Source organism: Aegilops tauschii, chromosome 2, assembly GCF_002575655.3.
Source record: "Aegilops tauschii subsp. strangulata cultivar AL8/78 chromosome 2, Aet v6.0, whole genome shotgun sequence".
Taxonomy (NCBI): domain Eukaryota; kingdom Viridiplantae; phylum Streptophyta; class Magnoliopsida; order Poales; family Poaceae; genus Aegilops; species Aegilops tauschii.
Window position 1 is genome coordinate 239669372 of NC_053036.3, and position 26733 is coordinate 239696104.

At 44.8% G+C, this 26733-nt stretch overlaps 1 protein-coding gene and 1 long non-coding RNA gene across 2 annotated transcripts; both read left to right on the forward strand.

The window, feature by feature from the left end:
- The first annotated feature begins 899 nt into the window (after positions 1 to 899).
- LOC141041626 (uncharacterized) lies at positions 900 to 1496 on the forward strand. Its single transcript, XR_012202368.1, has 3 exons — positions 900 to 1062; positions 1153 to 1266; positions 1344 to 1496. It is a non-coding gene; the product is annotated as an uncharacterized lncRNA (long non-coding RNA).
- Positions 1497 to 2034: 538 nt separating this feature from the next.
- LOC109768053 (uncharacterized) lies at positions 2035 to 3513 on the forward strand. Its single transcript, XM_045233768.2, has 3 exons — positions 2035 to 2168; positions 2305 to 2380; positions 3020 to 3513. The coding sequence occupies exons 1-3, from the start codon at positions 2154 to 2156 to the stop codon at positions 3415 to 3417; spliced, it is 489 nt and encodes a 162-aa protein (XP_045089703.1). The 5' UTR covers positions 2035 to 2153; the 3' UTR covers positions 3418 to 3513.
- Positions 3514 to 26733: the final 23220 nt, after the last annotated feature.

Sequence of the window (26733 nt, forward strand, 5' to 3'; positions counted from 1 at the left end):
GTGACCCCGCGGCCCGCACGACCAAAAACCATCTCTCGGCCGTCGTCCCTACCCGCCCGCGAGCCAGAGTAGCCACCGTCGGTCATCTCCAACCTCCGGATCGGCAAATCTTCCCCTACCTCCATCCTCTTCCTTCTCTACTTGCCATGGTAACCAGATCAGGTCACTAGCGCCCCCACCCCCCTCGACAGAAAACACGGCAACGAACTCACACAAAAGGTGAGAAAACATCCTGCATCTAGTCGTTCTCCTATCTCCTCCCCCCAATAATTTCACGTCTAGATTGCCCATGTAGAAGGCGACTGGATCCATAAGGTCATGGCAAAACAGACCACAGATGTACTAGATTTGTGCCGCATGGATCTACAAATCACATGAATCTGGCCGTTCATGTGCATTCTCCTCCCCCCTCCAAAATACACAAAGTTGCCATCTTGTATCCTAGATCTGATCTTTCATAAATACGGGTGATCAGAAGTTCGAACTAAGCTTTTAGGTTGGCGTTGCTACTAGAAGGTGCTCGAAAATATGTTTAGGATTCACTAAGAGTTAGACAAAAACGATGGGGGAAAATGTTGCAAACCGTGGGGAAGCAGGGCAGAACAGAGAATTTTGGCCGGTACATATGAAGGGAAAAATAGTTGCCACCTAACTTTGCTGGTAGTTGCCATCATGTTATGTTGTTAGTTGCCACGAGTTCTACATGGTAGTTGCCATCTAGATTGTAGAAAGAGAATGAATATGCATGCCCTCTCAACAGAGATGCACGGCTACGATGTTTTCTACTTGCCATGTTGTAATAGTTGTTTATGTCAGTCATGTGATAAGATTGTCGTGTTTCTTTTTATGTGGAAACAACAAAATGAAATTGGAATAATAATGCGTTCTCATTCATGCAGTGATTAAAAAATAGTGGGAGAAGCAGAAAAATGAATCATGAAGACGGGACTGATCCTTGGTTTTCTGGAAGGCCACAAGCGCCCCCTTGGGATGCAATAGAGTACAATCAACTCATTTCTGCATGACCATTGTTGCCACTACTAGAGCAGTACACGAGCATAGGTATGATGCGTGATGAAAAAGTGACAGTTGACATGTTTGTGGACTTGGAAATGGCATTCTACTTATGTACTACAATGACATTATTCACAGGTTCTTATGACACAACCACACATGCAGGGATACCATGGCAAGTTGCAACAAAGGGGGCTATCGGTGATAGATATGCGAGAGACCAACTTCAAGTAGCAAATGTGGAAAATCAAGGTAATGCAAAAGCATGTTGATGTGGCAAAAAAAACATGCAAGGATGGCAAGACTTACGAGTATTTTGAAAAACACAGGACCATCATGCAACACGTGGCAACAGGTGGCAACCGGATACCTGCCATCAACGTCTTACACAGTTGAGATGTAAGAAATGGTCTTGCGCACAGGCTATCAGAAAAGGAAACTGGATAACATTGGTGTTTACGTGGTGTGACGAAAATGAAAAATAGATGACATTGGCGTTTGTAGCTGATATAAATCAAAAAAATGATGAAAAGTGCACCTGCCAAGCCTGGTCAACTGTATTTGCCATCCGTGGACAACTGCATGTGCCAAATTAAATGTATGACTACCATTTTCCATGCGTGATTACACGTAGTTGCCATGACTGCTCAACTGCAGTTGCCATGTCTGAACAATTGCAGTTTCCATGACTAAACAACTACATATGCCATGTTTTAACAACTACAATTGCCATGACTGACCAACCGTAGTTGTTAACTGTGGTTGCCATGACTGAACAACTGCTGCTGCAATGACTGCTCAACTACATATGCCATGTTTGAACAACTGCAGTTGTCATGCCTGACCAACTGCAGTTGGTCAATGCTTGTCAAATGTAGTTTCCTTGCATGGTGGACTATGTTTGCCATGGTTTCAAAACTAAACTTCCACATGATGCGACAAGGAAAAATGAGGTTTAACATGTTTTCATACAAATAAAAATATGGCATCCCATCTTATGATATACGTTGACATGATCGCAGGTTCTTATGGTACAACCACACCACCAGAGGTCTCGTGGCAAGCTGCACCATTGCAGGCCATCAGTAATGCAGATACAGCACACCAACTTGAAGTGGCACACCAACTGCAAGTAGCACATGTGGCAAGACGAGGTAATTTGTGAACCAGAAAAAACCATGCATTTGCTTTGTGGAAAGCATTGGGAAAAGTGCACTTGTCACGGTGGTCGTGACAACTGCACTAGCCACCAAGTGAATGCGTCCATTAGTCATCTATGCACCATTGCAGGCCATCAGTAATGCAGATACAGCACACCAACTTGAAGTGGCACACCAACTGCAAGTAGCACATGTGGCAAGACGAGGTAATTTGTGAACCAGAAAAAACCATGCATTTGCTTTGTGGAAAGCATTGGGAAAAGTGCACTTGTCACGGTGGTCGTGACAACTGCACTAGCCACCAAGTGAATGCGTCCATTAGTCATCTATGATCATCTGGATTTGTCAATTACTGTCTGTGTGTATTTTCCATTTGTGATTATCTGCATTTGCCTTGTGTGCTCATACTTAGAATGCATTTGATGTTAAGATGTTGATTGCCATGACTTGGCAACTGCAGATGCCATATTAGGTTAACTATAGCTGCCATGGCTGGACAACTGCAGTTGCCATACATGGCCAAATGCAGATGCTCAAGACTTGCATATATGCATGGTGTCATGCCAAAAAAATATGGGTTACAGTTGCCATGATTTCAAAGTTGCACATCCCAACAATTTATACATGTAACTTATACACCTGGTTATGTACCTATGCAAAAATGGGAACAATAATAAATTGCAGATGCCTCAATCCAATGCGTCATCAATGCATTGGCACCTATGAAAAAATGCCTTGTAGAATAAGCTGTAGTTGCCATGAACAATCAGATGCAGCTGCCATATTTCATTTCAATGAAGATGCCATTCAAGCAATACTGCTTACACACGTACCTGATTTTGCAGGAGTTTCGACTACAATCAACAGTGGTGCACAGACATCTACTGCGGGTACCTCAGAGCACACGGAAGGGGTGTTCCACGAGCTAGTCACCTATACTACCACAAACAATGCAGAATCAGTGTCAGAACTGGCAATCGTTGCAGCAATGATGACAAGCACGCCTGTGCGCACCGGCACAACCAACACTCGAACAGATGAAACAGCCGCCAATACTGAAGTGAATGATGAAACTGATGATAAAACACAAGGGGAAGAAGAAGAGGGACAATCAGAAATCATGCCACCTCAACCACCTTATGTTGGACAGAGATTTGGTTCATTTGAAGATGCCAAGCAATACTATCAGAGATATGCGTTGTTCCACGGATTTGAGGTGAACACGGAATACCATAGGAAATAAAAAAACTAACGAGTACAACAAAGGTGAGGTAAGGTGTTGCAGGGCATGAAAGGACAAGAAGAGTAAAGGTGTTGTGCATGTCGTGCCGGAACGAAAGAGAGGCATCATTCTCAAGACGGGATTGCCTGTCAGGATGAAGCTAAACACAGATGGAGCTTGGTGGGTGGTCACCGAATATGTCGAAGAACACAACCACGATCTGATAAAGAAGTTTGACCTAGTAAGATTTCTGAGCGCCCACAGAGGATTCAGTCCTCACGAGAAGGAATTCATAAAGTTGCTACATGATTGTAACGCCAGTCCATCAAGAATGGTCCAGATACTTTCCATGATCCACAAAAAAAATGGAAGTCTGAGTAGCATGCCCTACATACCATCAGACGTCACAAACCTAAAGGCAGAGTACCGCAGAGAGAGCAGATTGGCTGACTTAGAAGACACGATCGCCTACTTCGAAGAGAAAGCAAAAGTAGATCCCGATTTCTTCTATAGGATATGATTGGACGATGAGGACCCGTGTCAGAAACATGTATTGGGTGGATGGTGCGGCAAGAAGAGCCTACAAACATTTCCGTGATTGCATTTCTTTCGATGTGACATATCTCACGAATATGTACAAGATGCCATGTGCTCCATTCATAGGAATAAATAACCACAATCAGTCCTTGCAGTTTGGTTGCGGTCTCATGCGGAACGAAGATACTGATGGTTACACTTGGCTGTTCAAAACCTTCTTAGAGTGCATGGATGGACTTGCTCCGATGAACATAATAACAGAACAGGACTTTAGCATGCGTGCAGGCATAGAGGAGGTCTTTCCATTGGCAGTGCATAGGCGCTGCAGGTGGCATATTATTAAGAAGGCTAAAGAGAGGCTAGGACCATTCTTTGCTGACCGTCCAGAACTACACAAGGCATTCGAGTTGTGTGTGGACCACAGCTTGACAGTGGAAGAGTTTGAATGGAGCTAGACGGCTATCATTGAAAAATACCAAGTCCAAGACAACGAGACACTTAATAACCTATGGGACGAGCGGATGTACTGGGTGCCGGCCTTCTTCATGCAGTGCTTCTATCCATTTTTGCAGACTACGCAACACAGCGAGGGTTTCAATGCTGTTATGAAGCGTTACGTGAGCCCTGTCAACTCATTGCTGCAGTTTGCCAAGCAATATTCAGCTTTGCAACAGAAAACACGGGGATCTGAGCTATAGTAAGAAGCAAACACCGCACTCAAGCAGCCTAAATTGCTAACATATTTACCGATGGAGAGGCAGATGAGCAAGATATACACCAACAAGATATTTAACAAGTAAGTGAGTGATCGTATGGTCTTATTTGCCATGTATGACACGGCACATTCAACATTGAAAATTGCTAAAAAGAAACATAAAATGTTGTTTGATAAAACAAAGAACAAACTCTGCATGCTTGTTTTAAAAAGGAAGCAAACCAAAAATATCTATAAATATGTTTGCCATGTGTACTGGTTTGAAGCTGTCATCTATAGTGAACACATGAATGCAAAAGATGAAAATGGAATAAAAACTGAGTAGTTGGAAAACAAATAATAGTTGTCGTGTGTTGTGAAAGAAAGTGTAGTTGCCATTTTGAATGTGGTGTGGTTGCCATGTGGGATGTAGTGTAATTGCCATGTATAGTGCAATGGTATTTCACATGTAAGATGACCTAATTTGCCATGAGAACAATATGATGCAGTTACAGTACCAGAAAGATAGTAGTTGCCATATAGAATGCAATGTACTTGCCATATTTTGACATACTAGTCATTTCAAAAAATAGCACATGATTACACTGTACAACATATTGATTTTCGTGCTCGTTACACTTTAACTCCATGTGAAATAAACTACAGTTGCAATATGGAAACAATCAATACAAAGAAATGTGGAAAAATGCTTTCTTTGCCATCGTTGATTTTAATACACTTGCTATGGTGTGCCCTACCTCAACAAAAGTTGCTAAAAATAATATGAGAATTTAACGAGCACAAAACATGCAAATTCCAGGAAGAAATAAAGCTGTCCAGCATGTACGCAGCTTACTAGGTTGACGAATGTACATTCAAGGTGTGTACTCTCAGGGGAATGTCTGATTCAGAACCTGAAGACCCGGACAAGGGAAGAAACTACTTTGTGAAGGCCTTGGTAAACGAAGGTGAATACTATTGCGAATGCTGCAAATACGAATGGGACGGGATTGTGTGCTGCCACATACTCAAAATAATGGAGATGCACGCGGTCACGCGTTTGCCCCGCCATTTCATACGAAGGCGATGGACTTGGGATGCTGATGATGCGTTGGGGCCACAAACATCAAATGCAGTTTTGGTTGTACATGATGACAGACCGGAGGCAACCATGGACTCCGTGAGGCACGTCGTATTGACCAAGAACTATGCTGAACTAATAGGTGAAGCATGCAAGAGCGATGAGACAGCAAGGGTGGCAGAAAAGCACAGTGTCACGCCCAATATGCGACCCTATCTGAGAGAAACTCGAAGGTCCCACCAAGGATAGACCCGCATATTGAAACGCTTTTGCAAGGTGGATATCATTACATCAACATTACATAAAAGATGGGGATACATACAAGGCATACAAATGCCGCAAGAATACATCAATATACATGAGAACAACATCCGACTACGGATGAAACATAAACAGAAGCTCAAACGACATCCACCCTGCTAGCCCAGGCTGCCGACCTGGAACCTATCCCCTGATCAAAGAAGAAGCAGAAGAAGAACTCCAAAACAAGCAAAATCGCTCTCACGTCATGATCATCACATAACCTATACCTGCAACTATTGTTGTAGTAATCTGTGAGCCACGAGGACTCAGCAATCCCATTACCATGGGTATCAAGACTAGCAAAGCTTAATGGGTATGGAAAGGATAAGTGGTGAGGTTGCAGCAGCGACTAAGCAATGTATGGTGGCTAACATACGCAAATAAGAGCGAGAAGAGAAGCAACGGAACGGTCGTGAAACTAGCAATGATCAAGAAGTGATCCTGAACTCCTACTTACGGCAAACATAATCCAAAACCCGTGTTCACTTTCCGAACTCCGCCGAAAAGAGACCATCATGGTTACACACACGGTTGATGCGTTTTAATTAAGTCAAGTGTCAAGTTCTCTACAACCGGACATTAACAAATTCCCATCTGCCACATAACCGCGGGCACGGCTCTCGAAAGTTTATACCCTGCAGGGGTGTCCCAACTTAGCCCATTATAAGCTCTCACGGTCAATGAAGGATATTCCTTCTCCCGGGAAGACCCGATCGGTCTCGGAATCCCGGTTACAAGACATTTCGACATTGATAAAACAAGACCAGCAAGATCGTCCGGATGTGCCGACAAATCCCGATAGGAGCTGCACATATCTTGTTCTCAGGGCACACCGGATGAGCCAGACGTCGGGTTGGCATAGACCCTGGTTGCCAGGGGGCGCCGGACATCGCTCGGTTTGGACCAGCCCTCAGAGGAGCACTGGCCCGGGGGGCTAAAATAAAGATGACCCTCGGGCTCCGGAAACCCGAGGGAAAAAGGCTTAGGTTGTTAGGCAAATGTAAAACCAATGTTGGGCCTTGCTGGAAGAGTTTTATTCAAGGCGAACTGTCAAGGGGGTCCCATAAATCACCCAACCGCGTAAGGAACACAAAATCAAGGAACATAACACCGGTATGACGGAAACTAGGGCGGCAAGAGTGGAACAAAACACCAGGCATAAGGCCGAGCCTTCCACCCTTTACCAAGTATATAGATGCATTAATTAAAATAAGATATATTGTGATATTCCAACAATATCCATGTCCCAACATGGAACAAACTTCATCTTCACCTGCAACTAGCAACGCTACAAGAGGGGCTGAGCAAAAGCGGTAACATAGCCAAACAATGGTTTGCTAGGAAGGGTGATAAAGGTTAGAGGTGGTTTCATGGCAATTCGGGAGGCTTGAAAAGCAAGTGATAGGTAGCGCAGCATAGCGATAGAACGAAGCAACTAACATAGCAATGATAGTAGTGAGATCCAGGGTAACCGTCATCTTGCCTGAAATCCCGCTAGGAAGAAGAACGTGTCCATGAAGAAGATGAAGCCACGAAGACGAACCAAGCGTAGACGAACGAATCCTCACGATCGCAACGAAACAGGAACTATCGAGAAGAAGCACACAACAAGGTAAACACACCACACATGAACAAGGCATGATGCTCAATCAAGTATGATGCATGACAAGGCTACATGAAGCTACTCATGGCAAGAGATGATGCATACAAGAACAACACATCAAAGCAAGTTTAAATGAGGCCGAAAACAACATATAACAATTCCGGTAAGTCCTCATATGCAAGTTTCGAAATTGGTCCAGATCTGAATAAACCTTATGTTCAAGTTATTAAACAGCAATTTAAGATGCACCATGATGATCTACACGAAATTCTAGTCAAGTTACATATAAAGATCATTTAGTTCGGAGCTATGGCCTAGAAGATATGAGCAAAACAAGTTAAACATGACATTGATGCAAAATGCATTCAATCATCAAGCAAACACCTCAAAACAAAGATGCAACAAGGTAATATGAAACTACATGCAAAACTAAGCAAGTTTCATATAGAGCATGCTCAAAACGGAGCAACGGTTCAACACATACACATGAAACAAGGTTAAAGGACAAGCTGTTCAAAACAGCAACTAGACAACTTGCAAGTATCAAAACAACATGCTACAGCACCTTAACATGAAAACAAATGACATGGACGTGATGTACAGGTAAAGCATTACAAAACATGAACACTGATCTATCTTCAGAAAACACTATAACATGCTCAAAAGGAGATGGCAAGATTGCAAATAATAACAGTTTCACAGACTTAGCAGAATTCACTGGACATGGCAGAAATAACATCAGGTTGCAAAGTTTAGAGCTATCAAACAATATGCTACAGGAACAGATCATAGCAAAAAAAGGCATGGTATGAATCTACTAATTGCATAAAACAAAAGTCCCTTACTGATCACGAGCCAAAAAGGCACAGAAGATATGATGGCACCCATGTAAACATAGCAAGTTCCATAAACAGATTCAGACTTGGCAGAAAAACTGAGCATGGCATAAACAGAATTATGAAGGCATCTTTGCGAGCTCAAATCACTCATCACAAAGCATTTAAAGGCATGTGAAGGAATCCAGCAGTAAGATGGCATAATTATGAAGCTAAGCATGGCAAGATCAAGTTCATAGGGTGCATAGATCACTAGCAAAACACATGTCAAAACTGAACTTCATGTTAACAGGCTGACAGCAATATTATTTAGCAAATTGAGAGCAAGATAACAACAAGCTAAAGCAGGCTATAAATGCAAACAAGGGCATGGATGGTTAGACCATAATATGTATAACAAAACATCCTTAGTGAACATCTCCAGATTATGCATAAAACTCATGGTGACAGCAGGTTTACATGGCATCACAAAGATACAGCTACATACCTAGCAGAAATGACTGTCACAGAAATCAGCAACATCACGGAGGCTACTTGGCATGCTTGTGCTAGTCACCACATAGATCACAAAAATATAAGACAAGCACCCCTGTAAATATGGCATGATGTAGTACAAAACACATGTAGAGCTCATGCTCATAGGATGCACACACAAGATGCAATGAAAAAGACAAATCACCAAGTTCTGATAGCAGACAGAAGTTAACATCATATAACACTCTTGCAACGATGATTATGACATCAAGATTAACTCAAACAAGCATGGCACAAAGGAACAAAACGGAAAGCATCTCATGATGAACATTTTGACATATTATATGCACAAATCGGATCACCGAGCATAAATATATGACTGGTCAAAGGAGGCAACATAACATGACAGAAAAAGGACAGTGGGATTTTCACCTCCGAAATCCCAGATCTAGGGTTTGGGCGCGCGAACCGAGGCATGCGACGGCTCGCCGGAGACGGCGCCCGAGAGGACGAGGGAGGGCCGGAGACGGGGCGGCGGTGCCGGATCCGGGCGGCGCCGGCCCGGATCTGGCCGGAGACGGAGCCAACGGCGACAGGCGGGGCACTCGGGCGGCGAGGCGGCGGCCGACGGGAGAGGCGCGGCGACCGGCGGGCGGGGACGCGGGCGGCGACCGGCTGACGGGCCCGCGGGGAGGCGCTCGGCGGAGGCGACGGGCCGCGGGGGCCGGCCTCGGGCCCGGGCGGGCCGGCGGCGCGGGAGGCGGCAGCGCCCACGTGGCAGCGCGGGATTGGCTCGGGGCAGCGGCGGCGATTTGTCCGGCATGGACCGGACGTGTCCGGCGCGCGGAGGGAGCGGGGCTAGGGTTAGGGGTGGATTTTTCCTCAGATTTGGACGGGGGAGGCTAATATATAGGTAGAGTGAGCTAGGAGTGTCCAAATGGGGTGCGATTTTCGCCCACACGATCGTGATCGAATGACCGAGAGCATGGAGGGGGTTTTGCTGGGTTAGTGGGCTGTGGTGGAGGGGTTTTGGGCTGCAAAGAGAGAGGGGTTTCGGGCTACGCGGATAACCGTGGGGGCGTCAAACGACCTCCAAATGGAACGAAATTTGACGGGCGGTCTACCGGTGATATACCAAGGCCACTCGGCAAATCTCGGCCCATTCTGAGAGCATTTTTCTCCCGCTCATGAAACAAGGTCTGAGAGGGGCGATGGGCGCGCGCGAGTGTGTCGGGGCTCAGAACGGACAACGGAGAGAACCGGCGGAACCCGAACGGATGCAAGTTTTGAAAAACATGATGATGCAATGCAGATGATGACATGGCAAAATGCAACACGCAAGCAAATGACATGGAAACAACGACGAATAACTGGAAGACACCTGGCGCATCGGATCCGGGGCGTTACACACAGGAAGGCCCTAAAAAGAGAGCTTGATGAGATCAAGAAGAGGAAGGCTGAAGAAGACATACATAGATTCCTCCGCACTTCAAGTGTGCCTTCATCCACGGGTCCGTCCTCTGCAAACTCGGAGGTAGGGTCTAGAACAGCAAGCACGCAAATTCAGGTAAGGAACCCGCCCCGTTCCATCACAAAAGGGCGTCTAAAAGAGGTGAGATACAAATCAGGGTTGGAAAAATTCAAGCAAAGCACAAGAAACCAAGGAAAGGAACTGGCAATTTGTAAGCAACCGTGGGGGATTCTAACTTTGATGTTGGTGAAAATTTTGTAACATAGATGATGAAGGTTTAGAAATGCGAGAATGACTGTTGGTGGATAACAGAAATTGAAGAAAATGCCATGTATCCAGTACTAAAAATGCCATGTAGTTGCTACTAAAAAAGGCCATGTAGCTGCTACTAAATCCGCCATGTACTTGCTACTAAATATGCCATCGGGTAGCTTTCCGTTTTCAGACCACGCATTTTTGGAGATAGTAAAAAATAGTTGCCACACGTATAGTATTGTATACACACTATGTTGGAACTACTTGAATTGACCACGTGTGAATTGCGAGAAAGAACATCTGCCATCTAAGTTGTATTGAAATTGACGTGGGATAGCTGCCGCATATGCGAATCTATAAACTAGTATGCTACCCAATACTGTTAGCACTGCAAAATCCCAAAGAAATGAAAATGATTAGTTGCACTAGCCGTGCGTGATCAACTATATTTGCCATGCGTCAGACATCGTAAACACCATGTCAGGGAAACTAAAGTTACCACAAGGAAAAATAGAAAAAGAATCAAACTATAAATTCCTAGTGGAAAATAACTAGACATACTGGGTCGTCCGCAGTTTTACAAATTCTGAATGTAGTAAAGATGACAAATGAAAACACAAATTATTTCAAAAAAAGAGTTTCAAACCATCTGCCACGTCCCCTCGGGAAGAAAAAAACATAAGACAAAAATCAAGCATATGACAGAAGTATTTCACAACCACATTTCAGACAAGCACACAAAATTGCCCATTCCAACTGCCAATTCGTACGCACATTCACAAACACATAATAGTGAACATAAAAGTAGTTCTTGTCACACCTAAAAAGATTCAGGTCCACACTTATATTACAAAAGCTTAGACGGCACGTACACGCCATCGCTATAGACTACAGCTACGGAGAATGAAGTAATAACCTAGCACACGGACATAGTTTCGAAGAGCGAGATGATACCTTACATTCATCAGCCACAGAATGTAAGGTAGGCATGTGTATTGAGCACCACGTCATCACTTGTACTTCTTGTTCGCAGTTTTAATAGCTCCGCGTGTTGAAGTCTTCATTCATCAACCAGTTCCATGTATAGATTGTAAGGAGCTCGACGACCATTGCATCTGTGATCACAGGAACCTGTCGACCTTCCAGCTTTGCAAGGTATTCCAACGTGTAAAACCCGCAGTCATGCCTAGAGCGAAAGAAACAGGTGAACACATGCCAACAGAAACATAATAAACTTCGAGGAAGAGATGAAAAAGTCAAAATTGAGGTAGAAAACACATGAAAAGATGGTAATTACCCGTTTCCTTGCTTCTCAGTTGTGACGTACTCGACTGGAAAATGACTGATCTTGACCTTCAAGTTTTCGTAATGACGGTTCCATGTCTCTTTCAGGTTGTTGATAAAGAATTCAGCATGAGTAGTAAGGCTGTCGTCATCTCCTGAACGGATTGAATCAAGCACCTCGAAACCTTGGTTCTTCAGGTCAAGGCAAACGACGTAGTGGTGACCACACTTGTCATCAGGGTTATCTGGTGCAAGCAGCTGGAACATGGGGAACATGATCTGCAAGTAAAAAAGAGAAAAGAAAAAAAGAGTTGACATCAAAATAGATTGATGTAGTTGCCATATGATATGTAGTAATATTGCCATTTGTAATAATGGATATATGAAGCAAGCATCAAATGGCCAAGTGGACACATGAAAAATAGGGGTTCGGTTGCCATGTGCAATTGTCAGAAGTTGCCATGCATGCTTAAAGAAAGTTGCCACAATATTTTCAATTAAGTTGCCACAGGAGTTCCATTAAAGTTGACACTTCCTTACCATGGCAACTGTTGCCATATGAAATAGTTGGCATGAAAAGTATGTAACCCACATATGGAATATAACTAACATAGCATGGAAAAAAATAAACATCTAGAACGAGAAGAAACACTGACAAAGTTTCAGTGTGGGCTTAAAATCACCATGCGCGGCAAAATGTTTCCTCGGGATGCGATGGTGGAAGTCACCATCCCATATTTTGCTGGTCACGCTATAGGGCATGATCGTCTTGTCGGGACAAATGTCCACATGCCTGTTGATGTAGTCTATCCCACACACAACTACATTCTGCGACATTTTACCAGTAGGCCTCACAGACTCGGCTAGATCACCCAGGTCGACATATGTCGCATCACATTATATGATTTTCGTTCTGTCCAACATGAGCTGTATGAAAATGATATAACATAAAAGAATCATATCTACTAAGAAAACAACACATGGCAAAAAGGGTAAAAAATTGGCAAAAGGCAAGTAAGGGGTTATGTGGTGTGGACATTACTTTTTCAGGGCCTTCATGTGTTTGCTGTTCGACCTCGCATTTCCGAAATGCTTGGCAATATCGTAGAGAAGGGACTGGTCCTTTGTAGCCTTAATATTAGGCTCAAAGTCATCCGCTGATGGTGGGTGAACTACCCTCGTCTACCTCGCAGAACCAGGGGTTGCACTGCTGACAATATCCTCAGATACTAGCTCAGCACGCACATCAGAACTTGATTGGCCCTGATTCCGTGATGACCTCCTGTTTAATGCTTCCTGCTCAATCCTATGGTAAGCTTGATCAAGGGACGGCGAAATCTCCTCAGGGGTTACTGAAAGAAACGAACACGGGAATAAGAAAATTGGACACAACAAGTTATTGTGCAAAAGTTCAAACTGTGAACTGTAGTGCTGATAGGAAAATGTTGATTTCAAATGTCAATTCAAAACAAAGTTTGCCATGTGCAATGCACTACAGTTGCCATGTGACAACAACTGTAGTTGCCATATGCAATGCACTTCAGTTGCCATGTGATAACAACTACAGTTGCCATGTACAATGTGTCGTGGTTCTAAGTCTGACAGTAGAATAGGGGGTACGTAGGAGGAGGCAAGATCCTAGCTACGATGAGGTTGTGCACGCAAGATTTATGAGTTCAGGCCCTTCTCGGAGGAAGTAACAACCCTACGTCTCGGTGCCCGGAGGCTTTGTCGATTGGAATATGCGTGAAGTTACAGGGGGTGTGAACCCTTGTGCCAGTGGAGGGGGGTGGCTTATATAGAGTGCACCAGGACCCCAGCCAGCCCACGTTACAAGGGGTTCAATGTACATAAAGATGAGATGTTACTGGTAACGCCAGCAATAAAGCTATATAAATGATCATTAAGATTACGGAGTGAACACCTGACCGTTGCCATCCTGAGTGACTTTAGATCTTCTGTATTCCGAGTGATTCCTGATGTGGTCGAGTGAGTATATCCTGGTCGAATGGAATGGGGTTATCCGAGTGAAATGCTTATGGTCGAGTGGGTTGCACTCTGAGGTGTTTACAGTCGGTTGATGCTGTGCGCTTTGAATGCCTTTGACTTTAGGACAGTGTCCTTGGGAAGGGTGTCTAGGTCAGGCCCATTACCCTACCCTAGGTACATGTCATCGTCATTAGCCCCCGAATGGATCAGGGTCCGAGTGGAGAAGGTCTTGAAGTTGATTCCAACCCAAATTTTATGCTCCAGGGGCATTTTTATCTAGGTCGATGAATCATGCTAAAACTTTTGACTCCATTTTCAATCGCCTTGATCCATTCAGAGTTTGTCGAGTGAACTTATGCAGACGTGCTTCGAGTGTTGGAGTGGTATGAAATCTTTGGCGCGATTGGTTGCGCTGCCGTTCCCGGATCTCACGGGATTCGAAATTTGGAGAAGCGCGCGGGGCGGAGGGCACCACAGTAAACGGAACAGATTAGGAAGGGACGCCTCGATCCTCGTGCCGCCTTTTTCGCCACGTACTAGGCGCGCTACTCTTGCGGGATTTGACAGGATCGCTTGGCCCCACCTGTCAGCCACTCAGAAATAGGCCTATATAGGGCGTCCGGGCCAATGTGTTTTGCACAGTGCGCTTCGTCCCCTTCTTCCTCCTCTACTTCTCCACCACATTCGCCCTCACTCTCGACGCCACCGCCCCGTCCGTGCGCAGCCTGCTGCGATGGGGAAGGAGAAGACAGTGGCTCTGGAGCGCGCGAAGAAGGCGACGGCGGCGGCGAAGGGCAAGAAGACGAGTCGGGGCGGATGGTCATCGAGGTCTGGCCTGCCGTGCGGCTCGATCCAGGGCGACTGGATCCGATCTACGATTCAGACGGAAGACATGGAGGATCTGGTCGAAGGGGGTTTGATTGCCCACGGGTCCTGGCGTTTGCCGGGGAACGAGACCGAGCCGCGACCACAAGAGGCTGAGTGTGTCCTCCTTGCGACTCATGTTGACCGTGGTTTCTCTCTGCCTCCTCATCCCTTTTTCCGGGGTTTCCTGAACTTCTTTGGAGCCCAACTCCATCACTTTTCCCCCAACACCATCACGTATCTCGCTGTGTTTGTTTCTCTATGTGAGAATTTCTTGGGCTGTCGACCGCACTGGGGTCTCTTTAAACATATCTTTACTTGCCGTTCCCAGTCTGTTAAAAAGGCTAATCCGAGTGACGAGAGGACGCACGTGATCCAGATGTGCGGAGGTCTAGGCATTCAGACGAGGGGTAGGAGCACTTTTCCAGCTATGACGCTTCCCGATTCAGTTAGAGGGTGGCAGTCAACTTGGTTTTACTGTAAATACCAACCGACCCCTGTTCAGTCGACTCGACTTCCTCCCTTCTCCATGGACCGAGTCCTGCCGCCCTTTCCTTTGAAAGTGACCCCAGCGGAGAAAGCAAAGGTGAATATGCTAGTCGAGCGAGTAGTCCAGTTAGTCCGTGAAGGCGTGACCGGCATGGACTTGCTTGAAGTGTTTCTCAGTTGACGCGTCCAGCCACTCCAGTATGATAGAGGCAAAGGTGTCCCGTCTTTCGATGAGATGATGGCTATCATTTTGGAGGAAGTCGACTTTGACGATCCGACTACGAACGTGCGAGGACGTCGCGCCTTAGCAATCGCTAAACCAACTCCGAGAGGTTATTGACCATGCCGGAGCACGATCAACCTGACCACGAAGGTCTGTTTCCTGCAGGCAAACGAAGAACAAGCAAGAAACTAAGATTGCAATCTGGATATTGCAAATATAAGAGGAAAGCTTTATTGATCAAGGTGGGGTTCTGTGACGCCTTTGTCTGGTCGTTGAACACAAACGAAGTACGCGAAGTTGCAGCTATGGCGAACTTTAATCTAAACAAAACCCAAAGTCTAAACGACGCCCTAGGGGCTGTATATATGGAGGAAGAGGGGGGAATTTCGTGGCCCTTGGAGGAGGGGTCCGAAACCAACCCTAACTCTTGTTTCCCCACACATACGGACTCTAAAAATACCCTATACTTATGTATTTCGAAATTACATGGGTCCGGCCCAATAATAAGGTGACGCAACACCTAGAATAGCCTCTAGAAGAAATTTATGAAGTGGCATCTTGTATATTTCGCCCAAGGCTTCATGCACTCATTATGGTGGCTTCAAAGTCCTGAAATCATCACGTGTAACTCCGTTCTTGTTCCCCTTGCGCATGCCATCATCTCCATGGTTGGTCTTGCTCCAGTGTTCATCCCTCTTATCCATGCCAGGCCCTTCATTTGTAAGCAAAACAAATGTATCCAATTTAGGCAGCATCATATTCTCATGAACATTAGAATCATTACCAAGAAACGAACGTACCTGATAATTTAATTGGCGTGCGCGAGCTCTAGTAATTGGTCCAGTATATGTAGTAGTAGGGGCTGTGGATTTAACAATGGTATTGATGTCCTCATCATCCTCCCCTTCTTGAAATGAAGTCGTCCTCGACGAAAGCTCATCTTCCTCACCCAAATAAGGCTTCAAATCTGCAATGTTAAAAGTGGGACTAACCCCAAAATCTGCAGGCAACTCAAGTTTATATGCATTATCATTTATTTTACCTAACACCTTAAAAGGACCATCAGCACATGGCATTAGCTTAGATTTGCGCAAATTAGGAAACCTATCCTTACGCAAATGTAACCAAACAAGATCTCCTGGTGCAAAGACAGCATGTTTTCTACCCTTATCTCCAGCAAGTTTATATTTAGCATCCATACCCTCAATGTTTTCCTTAGTTAACTCATGCATTTTTAAGATCAAATCAGCACGTTGTTTGGCATCAAAATTTACCTTCTCCGAAGATGGAAGAGGCAACAAATCAATAGGTGCACGAGGTAGAAAACCAGACACAATTTCAAAAGGGTACATCTTAGTAGTAGAATGCAATGGACGATTATAAGCAAATTCAATATGAGGCAAGCATTCTTCCCACATTTTATTATTATTCTTCAAAACATCCCTAAGCATAGTAGACAAAGTTCTATTGACTACTTCAGTTTGTCCATCAGTTTGGGGGTGACAAGTAGTACGAAAAGCAGTTTAGTCCCCAACTTAGCCTATAAACATCTCCAAAAGTGGCTAAGAAATTTAGTATCATGATCTGAAACAATAGTATTTGGCACACCATGCAAACGAATAATTTCACGAAAGAATAAATCAACAACATTAACAGCATCATCGCTTTTATGACATGGTATAAAGTGTGCCATTTTCGAAAATCTATCCACAACAACAAATATGCTATCCCTCCCCTTCTTTGTTCAAGGTAAACCTAAAACAAAGTCCATAGATATATCCTCCCAAGGAACACTAGGTACAGGCAAAGGCATATATAAACCATGAGGATTGAGTCGTGACTTAGCTTTTTGACATGTAGTGCAGCGAGCAACAAAATGCTCAACATCCCATCTCATCTTTGGCCAAAAGAAATGTGTAGCAAGTATATCCTCCGTCTTCTTCATGCCAAAATATCCCATTAACCCTCCTCCATGCGCCTCCTGCAACAACAAAACACGAACGGAGCTAGCTGGAATGCATAGCTTGTTAGCACGAAACACAAATCCATCGTTAACGACGAACTTGTTCCATGTTCTCCCTTCTTTACAATTCTGCAATACATCTTTAAATTCAGCATCATGCACATATTGATCTTTGATGGTCTCCAAACAAAATATTTTGAAGTCAAGTTGTGAAAGCATAGTGTAACGACGAGACAATGCATCAGCAATAACATTTTCTTTACCCTTCTTGTGTTTAATGACATAAGGGAAAGTCTCAATGAAGTCAACCCATTTAGCATGTCTACGGTTCAGTTTTGCTTGACTTTTAATGTGTTTCAAAGATTCATGATCAGAATGTATAACAAATTCTTTGGGCCATAAATAATGTTGCCATGTTTCTAAAGTCCGAACAAGAGCATATAATTCTTTATCATAAGTAGAATAGTTCAGACTAGGCCCACTCAATTTTTCGGAAAAGTATGCAACAGGTTTGCCATCTTGTAATAACACACCTCCTAATCCAATTCCACTAGCATCACATTCAAGCTCAAAAGTCTTATTAAAATCAGGAAGTTGGAGTAAAGGAGCATGTGTCAACTTATCTTTCAACATCGTGAAGGCTTCTTCCTGTGTGGTACCCCAAACAAAAGGCACATCCTTCTTTGTAAGCTCATTGAGAGGTGCAGCAATGGTGCTAAAATTTCTCACAAAACGCCTACAGAAACCAGCGAGTCCAAGAAAACTCCTCACTTGTGTGACCGTTTTGGGCTGCGGCCAACTCTCAATAGCTTCAATCTTGGCTTTATCAACTTCAATTCCCTGTGGAGTAACAACATAGCCAAGAAAAGATACTCGGTCGGTGCAAAAGGTGCACTTCCCAAGGTTACCAAACAAACGTGCATCACGTAGAGCAATAAAAACAACACGTAAATGTTCCAATTGTTCTTCAAAAGATTTGTTATAAATTAGTATATCATCAGAATAGACTACCACAAATCGTCCAATGAAAGCACGTAAAAACTTCGTTCATTAGTCTCATGAAAGTACTAGGTGCATTAGTTAACCCAAAAGGCATGACTAACCACTCATATAAACCAAACTTAGTTTTAAATGCTATTTTCCATTCATCTCCCAATTTCATACGAATTTGATGGTATCCACTACGCAAATCAACTTTGGAGAATATTGTAGAACCACTCAATTCATCAAGCATATCATCCAGCCTAGGAATAGGATGACGATAACAAATAGTATATTATTAATGCCTCTACAATCAACACACATACGTGATGTACCATCCTTTTTAGGCACTAGTATAATAGGAACAGCACAAGGACTAAGAGATTCGCGTATATAACCTTTGTCGAGCAGCTCCTGTACTTGACGCATAATCTCCTTCGTCTCCTCTGGATTGGTACGGTACGGTGCACGGTTGGGTAGCGATGCACCAGGAATTAAGTCAATTTGATGCTCAATCCCTCGAATAGGTGGTAATCCCGGTGGCACATCCTGTGGGAAGACGTCAGGGAACTCCTGCAAAATGTTAGTGACAGCAGGGGGCAAAGAGGAAGGCACGCCCTCGAATGAAAATAATGCCTCTTTGCACACAAAAGCATAGCAAACAGATTTGCTAAAATCTAGCTCATCAATATCAGATTTGGTGGCAAGTAAACATGCACTTTTCAAATTAATTTCAGAAGCAACACTAGATGGTTTATTATTAGGCTTCATTTGTTGCTCAAATTCTTTTGCCACAATCTGATTTTCACTCTTATTTTTCTCCTGTTTTGCTTTATTAGCTCTATTAATATCATCTTTCAAAATGGAATCATGAGTCATAGGAAGCAAAGTAATATTTTTATCCTTATGAACAAGAGTATACTGATTGTTTCTACCATGGTGTACAGAATTTTTATCAAATTGCCATGGTCTACCAAGTAATAAGGAACATGCTTGCATAGGTACCACATCACAATCGACATAATCAGCATATGTAGAGATACTAAAATGCACATGAACAGTACGTGTTACCTTAACCTTGCCGCTGTTGTTGAACCATTGGATGTAGTGAGGATGTGGATGTGTTCTTGTGGTGAGAGATAGCTTCTCCAGCATCTCCATGCTAGCCAAGTTGTTGCAGCTCCCTCCATCTATGATGACGCGAATAGAATGTTCCTTCGCAACTCCCTTTGTATGGAACAAATTATCCCTCTGATTTTTCTCAGCTTGTGTAACCTGCACACTCAAAACACGTTGAGCAACTAAACATTCATACCTGTCAGCATCTTCAGGAGCCATGTATTGTGTCTCATGATTAGAATCATCTCCACCGTGTTCTTCACGTGTAATAAGAACCAAAGTCTCCTCATCATAGTCACTAGCGGACTCATACCCACCATCCTCAGTAGCAATCATCACACGCTGAGATTTGCATTCTCTCGCATAATGACCTCTTCCCTTACAATGACGACAAATAATATCACTTGTGTGCCCTGTTGATGCCATGGAAGAAGAAGAGCTCGGTGCAGGCCCGGCAGGTGTGCTCTTGGCAGATAGTGGTGGTTGTGCCTGCTTTCTTGTATCACGGTTGGAGGTGGCACCTGATGGAGGTGATGGTGCAGTGGAAGTAGAGGATGCATGTGGTGTCCATGAAGAAGGTCGACCTGCAGAAAAGTTAGTTCGTGCCAATGCCTGTCGATCCTGCACTTCACGTTCAGCTTTAAAAGCAAGATGGAATAAACAAGTGATATTATTATACTCCTTATACTCTAGAATGGTCTGAATCTCTCTATTTAATCCACCCATAAAACGTGCAAGCATAGCTTCATTATCCTCAACAATACCACATCTAATCATGCCAGTTTGTAATTCCTGATAATATTCCTCTGCATAATTTTTCCTTGTCTTAAACGCTACAATTTTTGAAGTAATTCACGTTGATAATATGGTGGAACCCAACGAGTACGCATAGCAGTTTTCAAAGCAGCCCAAGTAGTTGGAATATTATTCAGATATAATCTACGATGTTCAGACCACCACACACAAGCAAAACTAGTGAAAGCACAAAGTGCAGCAGCAACACGTCTCTCCTCGGGATATTCTAAACATGTAAAACGTTGTTTGGTTTCTAACTCCCAAGTAAGATATATATCAGGAACATATCTACCCTCAAATGGTGGAATATTCAATTTCAGTTTAGGAAGATGGTCATGATCTCGCACGTGAGGGAGAGCCCTACCATTGTGATTATTTGCATGTGGACGACCTGGTGGTTGTGGTGCTGGTGGTTGCACGTAGTTCTGATTTTGATCAACCTCATCCTCGTAATCTCCCGCATAATCGTCCTCCTCCTCATCAGCAGTAGGAGCCACAGAAGTATCAATAGCAGCACCAACAGTTTGGCCAGGCTGAAGAGGAACACGGCTCGCTCGGCGGAGGGCTGTTTCGCGACGTGGAGGTAGTCGTTGTTGTTGTTGTTGTTGTTGTTGTTGTTGTTGTTGTTGTTGTTGTTGTTGTTGCAGAGGTGCGGCAGGTGCAGACGGTGGTGGAAGACATGCAAGCAGTTCATTAAATCTGTTATCGAGCTTTGCTTTGAACGTCTTCTCAAGGCCAGTGATCTTCTCCATGGCCTCTTCAAAATTGTTCAGCACATCTTGCACCTGTTCAGTCATCATTTGCTGAAACTTATCATGAAGATCCTTGTTCGTTAAGTTCTCCTAGTCAATCTCGTCGTCTTGTGATCCTGGCATGGTTAGCAGCAACAGAAACACATAAGAATATGATCCTACAGATTACTAGCAAGTGGTGGTGGTGGTGGGTGTCACAAATCCGTCAAGCAAATATCAAATTCTTACCAGTTCTTACCTAGCAGCAGGCGGTGATCGGCAACCGATGTAGTCAAAACTCTCAAAGCACTGTCCATGGACCGATTCCGACACCGAGCAGTTTCCGACTAAGGATGGCAGTGCAGATGACCCTGCCAGGATGTGATGAGAGAGCTCCTCAGTTTGCTTTCACCTGGAGCCGTAGCGTCGCTCTTTGCCCTTTTGGTGTCTCGATGCCAAAGGGGGAGAGAGCTTATGGATTTGTGCTTTATGGTGTGCTTTATGGTGTCGTCGTTTCATCGTTTTCTTTGTAGTGTCGTTGTGTTTTCTCGCCATTTGCTTTGTTTGGTTTTGTGCCAGTGAGACCTAAGTTCCAGACATATGGCATAAGACATGCTACCTTATCTTTATCTATGTCTTTCTAGTACTTTGGTATCTTATGAGTTGCTCGTCTATCCTGTTATATTACCTGCTCTCATGTATCCTATGCTTAGGTTGTTGGACTATAAAATATAGGGGGAGTGTTGATCCTAATGTGTGTGTCCTACATTCCAAAGGCACTACTAACTAGGTGCACACATTCAGGGGGAGCCCGTCTATATTTTGTAGTTCTTAGTATCTTTACTTTCATGATATATCCTTGTGCAAATCCCTGGTTGTCATCAATCCACCAAAAAGGGGGAGATTGTTAAGGCATATCTCTCTAGATGTAGTTTTGGTGATTGATGACAACATGTTTGCGGACTAATCGTGTGCTTTGAGCATTTCAGAGATTCATCCTTTGGCACGAGACGATTACTTTCCCCTCGGAGTGTCATTCAAGACGGTGTAACTCTTTCGCTTCTTTTTGGTGGACTAGTTTCGTAGGAGTCACCGTACTATCAAGAGGGGGTCTGCTTTGGTAAGGCTAGGGTGGAATCAACACGTACACATCCTTTTACACCCTCTGAGCCTTTCCGCTTCAATGGAGATGTCTTTCCCCTTTATTTGGGTTGTGTCTGGTCTCAGCGGTAGTACCGCGGTACCTAGCGGTAGTACCGCGGTACCTAGCGGTAGTACCGCTTAGGGGTCACAGGCGGCAGTACCGCTCCGCAGCGGTAGTACCGCCGGTGGGTCCTCAGCAGTAGTACCGCTGTGGTACCAGGCCCCTACCGCGTCGACCCGAGGGGTCATTTCTCGTGTCGGATTGTGCGGTACTTTGCAGCGGCAGTAGAGCAGCAGTGCCGCTCATGAGCGGTAGTACCGCCCTACTACCGCGGCAGTACCGCTCGGGTCCGTCTCTCTCCTGCCCTCCAAACTTCACGGTAGTACCGCCCGGGGGAGCGGTAGTACCGCTGTGCTCAGCGGTAGTGCCGTTGCCTCCTGCGGCAGTACCACCCTCTGCGGGGCTGTTTTGGGGGTAACGGTTGGATTGTTCCCCCCACTATATAAGGAGGTCTTCTTCCCAAAGTTGACTCACCTCTTCCCCCAAAAAGCTCCATTGTTGCTCCAAGCTCCATTTTCGCCCGATCTCTCTCCCTAGCCAATCAAACTTGTTGATTTGCTCGGGATTGGTTGAGAAGGCCCCGATCTACACTTCCACCAAGAGAAATTTGATTCCCCCCACTAATCCCTAGCGGATCTTGTTACTCTTGGGTGCTTGAGCACCCTAGACGGTTGAGGTCACCACGGAGCCATAGTCCATTGTGGTGAAGCTTTGTGGTGTCGCTGGGAGCCTCCAATTAAGTTGTGGAGATTGCCCCAACCTTGTTTGTAAAGGTCCGGTCGCCGCCTTCAAGGGAACCAATAGTGGAATCACGGCATCTCGCATTGTGTGAGGGCGTGAGGAGAATACGGTGGCCCTAGTGGCTTCTTGGGGAGCATTGTGCCTCCACACCACTCCAACGGAGACGTACTTCCCCTCAAAAGGAAGGAACTTCGGTAACACATCCTCGTCTTCACCGGCTCCACTCTTGGTTGTCTCGTCCCTTTACTTTCGCAAGCGTACTTGTGTTAATTCCCTTGCTTGCTTGTGTGCTTGTTGTCATTGCATCATATAGGTTGCTCACTTAGTTGCATATCTAGACAACCTACTTTGATGCAAAGTTTAAATTGGTAAAGAAAAGCTAAAAATTGTTAGTTGCCTATTCACTCCCCCTCTAGTCAACTATATCGATCCTTTCAATTGGTATCAGAGCCTCGTCTCTTTATTAAGGACTTTACCGTCCGAAGAGTATGATTGACGTCGTAGACGGTGTGGAGGAGCACTCCGGTGTGAATCCGGTCTCGTCTACGGGAGATGGCGGAACCGCGGTCTCTCGTGAGGAATTCAATGTGGCGTTGGACACATTGAAAACCTCCATGACTACCGAGGTCGAAAGCATGTTTAATAAATTCTTAGAAGGGCTTAAACTTTCCACCGCACCGTTGAAAGTGGGTGATCCCGCCAACAAGGTGACAGATGCTACCTCCGACAAGGGGGAAGCTACTAGAGAGAAAGCTCCTTCTTCTAGTGGTAAAAATGGCACCGGCATCTTTGCCCATGTGGAACCTCCACTTGTCTATGGTGGACCGCTTCCTTCCACTCATTTGAATCATGCCGGCCCGGCCCCTAAGATTGAGAAGAATGTAGATTTTGATTCTTGGGTCTATCGTTTTAAGCGTCATTTAAATCATGTGAACACTAACCTTTGGAGAATCATTGAAGAAGGTTTATATCCGCATGACCGAAGTAACTTCACTCCTAGAGAAGTCGTGGATCATCAATTCAATGAGAATGCTCTCTTCATCATCCAAGAAGCAATCCCACCCAAAGATCTTCCTCATCTCCGGCCCTACACCGTGGCCAAAGATGCTTGGCTCCAAGTGGTTTCCCTCTATCGGGGAAGCACAAGCATTCAACGCTCCAACTATGAAGTGGTGCAAGATGAAGCCGATGAGTTTGCAATGAAAGAAGATGAAGAACCTCGTGAGCTTTTTCGGAGAGTAACCAAACTCGCGGTCTCTCTCCGAGATCATGGAAGTAAGGACACGGATGACAATTGGATCAAGCGCAAATTCCTCAAGGCAATGATGCCCTACCACAAAGCCATGTCCTCCGTCATTCGTCAAAGGCCGGACTTCCACACCTTGTCCTCAAGTGAAGTGTTGGATGAGTTCATTGCTATGAGCATCTTGGACAAGACCGCCGACGATGCGGTTCTTCGCTCTCAAAGAGTAAAGAAGCCCAACCTCGCTCTAAAGGCCAAGGTTAGTATGGAGGAAGAGGATGAAGAGGAAGAAGAGGAGAGCAACCTCGAAGATACAAAGTATGCCTATCATGAACACATGGCTCTTGCTTCAAGGCAATTTTGGAGCAAGAAGAACACAAGGCCAAACTTCAACAAGAACAATTCAAGTGGCGTAAAGGGCAAGCAACGAGTGAGGACTTGCTTCAATTGTGGCAATGTGAGCCACTTTGCTGCGGAGTGCCCTTACGAGAAGAGGGAAGACAATGGTGGCAAGCTCATCCGAAAGGACAAGGCCAAGTCGTTCCCCAAAGAGCAACTTCACCAAGAAGACTCCTCCCAAGGCATTGGTGGTACAAGAAGAGTACAATGAGGATGATGACAATGATGAAGATGGTGAGTCAGTTGCCATGGCCTCCGTTGCCATTGCGATGACTCCACGGATGTCTCTCTTCGACTCACCCAATGAGAACATCACCGCCAAGTGCCTCATGGCTAAAGCCACCAACAAGGTAACCCCCAACATCAAAACTACCATCATTAATCATCCTTCTTCGACGTATAGCATTGATGAACATGAGGGGACAAATGTGGAGGAAAATGAGTTTGAGACCTTTATGGGTAAACTCAAGGGTAAATCCAAGAAGCACTTCGTTGCTCTCTTGGAACAACTTGGTGAAGCCAATGACATGATCGAGGCTCACGAAGATACCATCTCTAAGATGGAGGGGCATAGTCGTGACTATGCCGATGAGATTTCGGATCTTTCCAATGCTCTTGACGAAGAGCGTGGTCTTCGTTTGGCTCTTGAGGAGTCATACAACGATGATCATGCTAAGTTAAAGAAAGATATTACTCATGCTCTTGTTGTGTCTCATGTGCTAAATTTCGAGAAGGCAAAGCTTGGGGTTGATCTTGCTAGACTCAAAGAGGAGTTTGACATTCTCGACAAGGCTCACAAAGTCTTGAAGGGTGTTCATGCTAGCCTCAAGGAGTCTCATGATCAACTCCAAGTGAAGCTAACTAAGGAGAAAGCCACCTTTCCTCATATGGTGTTAATTGATAATGCAAATGCTACTAACCCTTGTTGTGAGCATGTGCATCTTGTTGAGGAGAATGCTAAGTTGAAGGAGCAACTTGAGAAAGGCCTTGTGTCATGCATACAAGATGAGAAGAACCTCAACGACCTTTTGAGCAATCAAAAGGAAGTTGTGGCCAAGGAGGGGATTGGGTTCGCACCCAAGCCCAAGAACAAGAAGAAGAATGACAAGACCAAACGACCTCCTCCTCTCAAGCAAACTTTTGTGAAGGAGGGAGAGGGTGCTTCCAAGGATAAGAAGAACAATGCGAAGGGTGGCGGTGTCAAGAAGGGCAATGCCACCCCTTCCAACAAAGCCGGCGACTTTAATCCTTCTTATGTGCTATGCCGTGCTAGTGATGGGCATGTTTATGCCAAATTTGTTGGTTCTCCTCATGAGTATATTGAATGGTCTATTTGGATTCCTAAGACCCTTGTTACTAACATCAAAGGACCCATTACAAAATGGGTACCTAAAATCAAGCATTGATCTCTTGTAGGTGTTTGCTTTCGGTGGGGGATCATGGTTGCTCGATAGTGGAGCTACAAATCATATGACCGGAAGCAAGGACTTGGTGGTGGACGTGCACAAGATTCCATCTATGCCCACCAATGTCGAGTGGGGTGATGCCTCGTCTTCTAAGGTATTGGGACTCGGCAAAGTTGTCATTTCTCATGATCTCACGATCGAGGAAGTCATGCTTGTTGAGTCCCTTGCATACAATTTACTTTCCGTTCGTCAACTTGCAATCATGGGTTTTGCCACCTTCTTTGATATTGATACCGTGGCCCTCTTGTGGAGCAAGACTCTTAAAGTAGCCTTTGTTGGGCATGTCGAGAACGGTCTCTATGTGATTAACTTTTCGGAGCGACCCACTAAGACCGCGACAAGCCTAATGGCTAAAGTTGACGTGGGATGGCTTTGGCATCGCCGTTTAGCCCATGTCAATATGAGATCTTTGCAAAGTCTTCTCAAGGGGGACCATGTCCGTGGACTAACGAACGTTAGTTTTGCTAAAGATTGTGCTTGCAGTGCTTGTATCGAAGGAAAGCTTCATGAGAAGGCTCACCCTCCCACGGCTCTCATTTACTTGAAGAGGCCTTTGGAGCTCCTTCATTTGGATCTCTTTGGGCCTCCATCC